General features: G+C 42.2%; 1 protein-coding gene across 1 annotated transcript; it reads left to right on the top strand.

The window, feature by feature from the left end:
• The first annotated feature begins 494 nt into the window (after window positions 1-494).
• Window positions 495-1,425, top strand: LOC143942249 (vomeronasal type-2 receptor 26-like). The gene has a single exon (XM_077463495.1). It carries the CDS (start codon window positions 495-497, stop codon window positions 1,368-1,370), a length of 876 nt encoding a protein of 291 aa, XP_077319621.1. The 3' UTR covers window positions 1,371-1,425.
• The last annotated feature ends 2,889 nt before the right edge of the window (window positions 1,426-4,314 follow it).

The raw sequence follows: 4,314 nt of genomic DNA on the forward strand, positions 1-4,314 counted from the left end.
ATTGGAACATTAATTGGAATGGAAGAAGTTGCTTGGATAAGCAGCAAAACATTTGCTTTTACATGTGGGCCCTGGAGCACAAAACTGCAGTACATTCTGAAAGAGAGATACAATTTTAGTGACACCCATGCATGGACACTAGTTTTGCCTTAATACAGGCATACCCCACTTTTAAGTACGCAATGGGGTTTATTTACTAAAGACAGAAAGTGCAAAATCAGGCTCACTTATGCATAGAAACCAATGAGCTTCTAACTCCAGATTGTTCAATTAAGCTTTGGTAATAAAACCTGGAAGCTCATTGGTTTCTATGAGAAATGAGCCTGATTTTGCACTTTCCAGCTTTAGTAAATAAACCCCATTGTGTACTTAAAAGTGGGGTATGCCTGTATTTTAATTGTAAATAATATGGGTTGATGCATACATGCGAACATTTAAATATGAAACAATTATAAAAGTATTTTAATAAAACATTTTTGTGTTTCACTCTAGATATGGACAGCTGTTACAAATGCCCAGAAGACCAATGGCCTAATACAAACAAAGATTTCTGTGATTTTAAAATAGTTTCTTATCTATCTTATCATGAACCTTTGGGAAAAGTCTTATCAACTGTCTCATTTTTGTTTTTTGATGCCACTTGTATAATCATGACATTTTGTATAAAATACAGAAATACTAAAGTCATGAAAGCAAATAATCAAACACTTAGCTATATTCTCCTAATCTCTCTGAAAATGTGTTTCCTGTGCACTTTTCTATTCATAGGTCATCCCCACAAAGTGACTTGCCTTCTAAGACAAGCAGTATTTGGCATAACATTTACTCTGTCAGTCTCCTCTGTTCTGGCCAAGACCATAACTGTCCTCATAGCCTTCAATGCCACTCGGCCAGGAAGTAAACTTGGAGCTTTTTTGGGACCTAGACTATCTATTAACATCACTATTGGTTGTTCTTTTTTTCAAATACTAATATGTTCCTTATGGTTGGGGATGTCTCCCCCATTCCCATTTTATAATGTGAAAGATGAAACTGGAATGATCTTAGCAATATGCAATGAAGGATCTTTAATTGGCTTTTATTGTGTTCTAGGATATATGGGATTTCTATCACTTGTCTGTTTTATTCTTGCTTTTTTAGCCAGAAACTTACCTGATATTTTCAATGAGGCCAAATTTATCACATTCAGCATGCTAGTGTTCTCCAGTGCCTGGATCTCCTTTGTCCCAGCCTATTTAAGTACCAAAGGAAAATATGTTGTGGCAGTGGAGATATTTGCTATCCTCACATCAGGTTGTGGGCTTCTTACCTGTATATTCATTCCTAAGTGCTACTTTGTCTTTTTTAGACCTGAAATAAGCATCAAATGATTATTAAAAAATAATATAAGACATTTATTGTAAAACTTAAAGCTAATAAAGAATGTTTTGGAGTTTACAAATATGTCGAACTATCGTCTCACTATGTTCCTCTTTCTAGTCTTACAAAAATGCATAACAAACTAGGCTATGGACATTCATCTATTTACATATTCTTAGCATCATACCTCCCAACTGCCCCAGATTGTGTTCTCCTCTTCCACTGAAAATCTTGCTGTAGTGCTGTGCACGTCTGCCCCTGTTACATTATGCCCACAGCTCATTCATATGCAACTGGATTTGCATATGGACGAGTGATTGTTGGATTTGCATATGAATGAGCCATGGCTGTTCATTCAATAGAGGCAAGGGGAGAAGGGGGCAGGACAGAAACTCCAAAAAGAGAAAACAGGGTCCAGCTCTGGCAGCAGAGCAAAGAAAGCAGTGAAGGAAATGATGAGAAGCTATTCACACTTGCTGTTTACCCTCACTATCCACAGTGTGCACCCAGATTATGCACACTGTGCACAGATACTATCCACATTGTCCACTGTCTATCCATTCTGTAATTTTACTACATTTAGTATGTTGTAAATTATACCCCTGACCCCTGATTTGTTGTACATTATACCCCCTTGGGTATTGGACTGTACAGTTGTATCGAGCTATATGCAAATTATTTTTCTAATGAATAAAACCTTGGGTTTGAAGGGTTTCTGTGAATGTTTTGTAATAAATCATGGATAGACCATCTGCGCCTGGGCTCTTACCGGGTTTTAGTTGTTTTATTGCTTGTTCCCATTCTTTTATGGTGATCGGGGTTTCAAGAGTTGTGGTGGCTTCTTCTGAGATTTTAGTAGTAAGGATTTAAGTGCAGCGCTAGATAACTAGTGATATGTAGGAAGGCCAGTATGGTGGCCTGAATTTATGGGAGGAGCCCGGGGGGTATTTAACCAGCCCGCTCGCCTGTGGTCTTTGTCGGTTTCCGGTGCGCGGCACGACGTCACTAGGGCCACTCTTTGAAACTCGTTAGCGTCCGTGAGTTACCGCTTCGTAGTTGTTCGAGGTCCTCGTTCCCGTTCGCAATTTACATACTAACACGTCAATTCGGCTGTCGCAGGTAGGGTTTTTTTTTTTTTTCGGTTGACTTGTCATTTCATACATTGTAAATGTCTCGTCACTAAACCTCGATATCAAACTTATAAATCATTCGTAAAACTCTACACACAGCCGCGACGTCTGTCTACTACTCGTTACGTTATCATACCAAACATTTCTTTGTTTTTTGTGTACCTCACACCGACGCAAAGACACAGCTTTGTTTAGGCGTGTCTCACTGTTTTATGCTCCACAGACTAATCGATGTTTCTCGTGGATTTGATGGACACTGGTCAGTGCCATGTCAAGGCCGAACCATTTCAAACCATGTCAGATCATTTCAAATCATTTCACTCTCACCTACCACACTACCTACCTACCAGTCGCATACACAATGCACCGATTCGTCCTGGTGCGCCCCAGTTGTTTTTTCAGCCTCATTTCAGTACATGCTCCAGAGTCCCATTTGTTGAGTCCCCGACTCATGCCTCTGTCATGGTAAATCATTTCACTGTCACGTATCACATTCCGATACGAATCCAGTCGCATCTACGATGCACCAATTCGTCCGGCCTGCCCCAGGTATTTTTCGCCCTCATTTCAGTACATGCACCAGAGTCCCATTCGTTGTCAGTCACAGGTTGCGGCGCACCGATTCGTGCCTCTGTCATAGGAAATCATTTCACTGTCACGTATCATGTTCTGATACGAATCCAGTCGCATCTACGATGCACCAATTCGTTCCGGCATGCCCCAGGTATTTTTCGGCCTCATTTCAGTACATGCTCCAGAGTCCCGTTCATGGTCCGTCGCAATCGCGGCATGACCGATTCGGGCCTCTGTCATGGCAAAACTTTGTCACTCATTTCACTGTCACTCACCGCGCTCCGATTCGAATCTAGTCGCATCTGTGATGCACCGATTCGTTCCGATGTGCCCCAGTTGTTTACGGCCTCATTTCAGTACATGCTCCAGAGTCAGGATTCATTGTCGGTTGCAGGTTTCGGTTCTCTGATTCATGTCTCTGTCATGGGAAATCATTTCACTGTCATGTATCACGCTCCGATATGAATCCAGTCGCATCATGCGCTAATTCGTCTCCGCGCGCCCCAGGTATTTCAGCCACATTTCAGTACATGCTCCAGAGCATGCACGATTAACGGTCAGTCGCAACAGTGGCATGATCGATTCGTGCCTCTGTCATGGCAATCAAAATAATTTCACCGCCACGTACCACGCTCCGTTTCGAATACAGTGGCATACGTGATGCACCGATTCGTTACGGTGTGCCCCAGTGCTTTAGCCTCATTTCAGTGCATGCTCCAGAGTCCGGTTCATCATCAGTCGCAGTCGCGGCATGACTGACTTATGCCTCTGTCATAACAGATTTAATTAATTTGACCATCATATACCGTGCCCGATTCGAATCGGTCGCATCCGAGATGCACCGATTCGTTCCGGTGTACTCCAGTTGTTTTGTTCCCAATTGGCTCGGTCGCATTTAATTACATGCTCCACAGTTCAACTCGTCACTTATTGTCTGAAACGTCGTTTATCGCAGTCAGCCTATGTCACGGCAAACATTTCACTCATTCACTTCACACACTTGTCACTTGAGTCTAATCCACTCATACCAACAATACATTGGTTTCGCACCCTTCATTTCAGCATTACAGGTATCGTTCGCATGTTGCCTGTCATTCCTCCAAGTCTGACACTCTATACTATACTATAGATCGATCCTTCATGCTTCGAAGTTCAGCCAAGGGTCTCGATTCATTCGTTAAAACCTTCGCCTCACTGCTACTCCCCCTGTTAGTCGCACAATCCAATGCATGTTGGTTTCCTTTCATACACC

The sequence above is a fragment of the Lithobates pipiens genome, unplaced genomic scaffold (genome assembly GCF_037356315.1).
Source record: "Lithobates pipiens isolate NorthernLeopardFrog02 unplaced genomic scaffold, aLitPip1_a1.2 Scaffold_30, whole genome shotgun sequence".
Lineage (NCBI taxonomy): Eukaryota > Metazoa > Chordata > Amphibia > Anura > Ranidae > Lithobates > Lithobates pipiens.

Coding starts and splice junctions, on each gene's coding strand:
- LOC143942249 (XM_077463495.1), top strand. CDS start 495: ATGGACAGCTGTTACAAATGCCCAGAAGACCAATGGCCTAATACAAAC.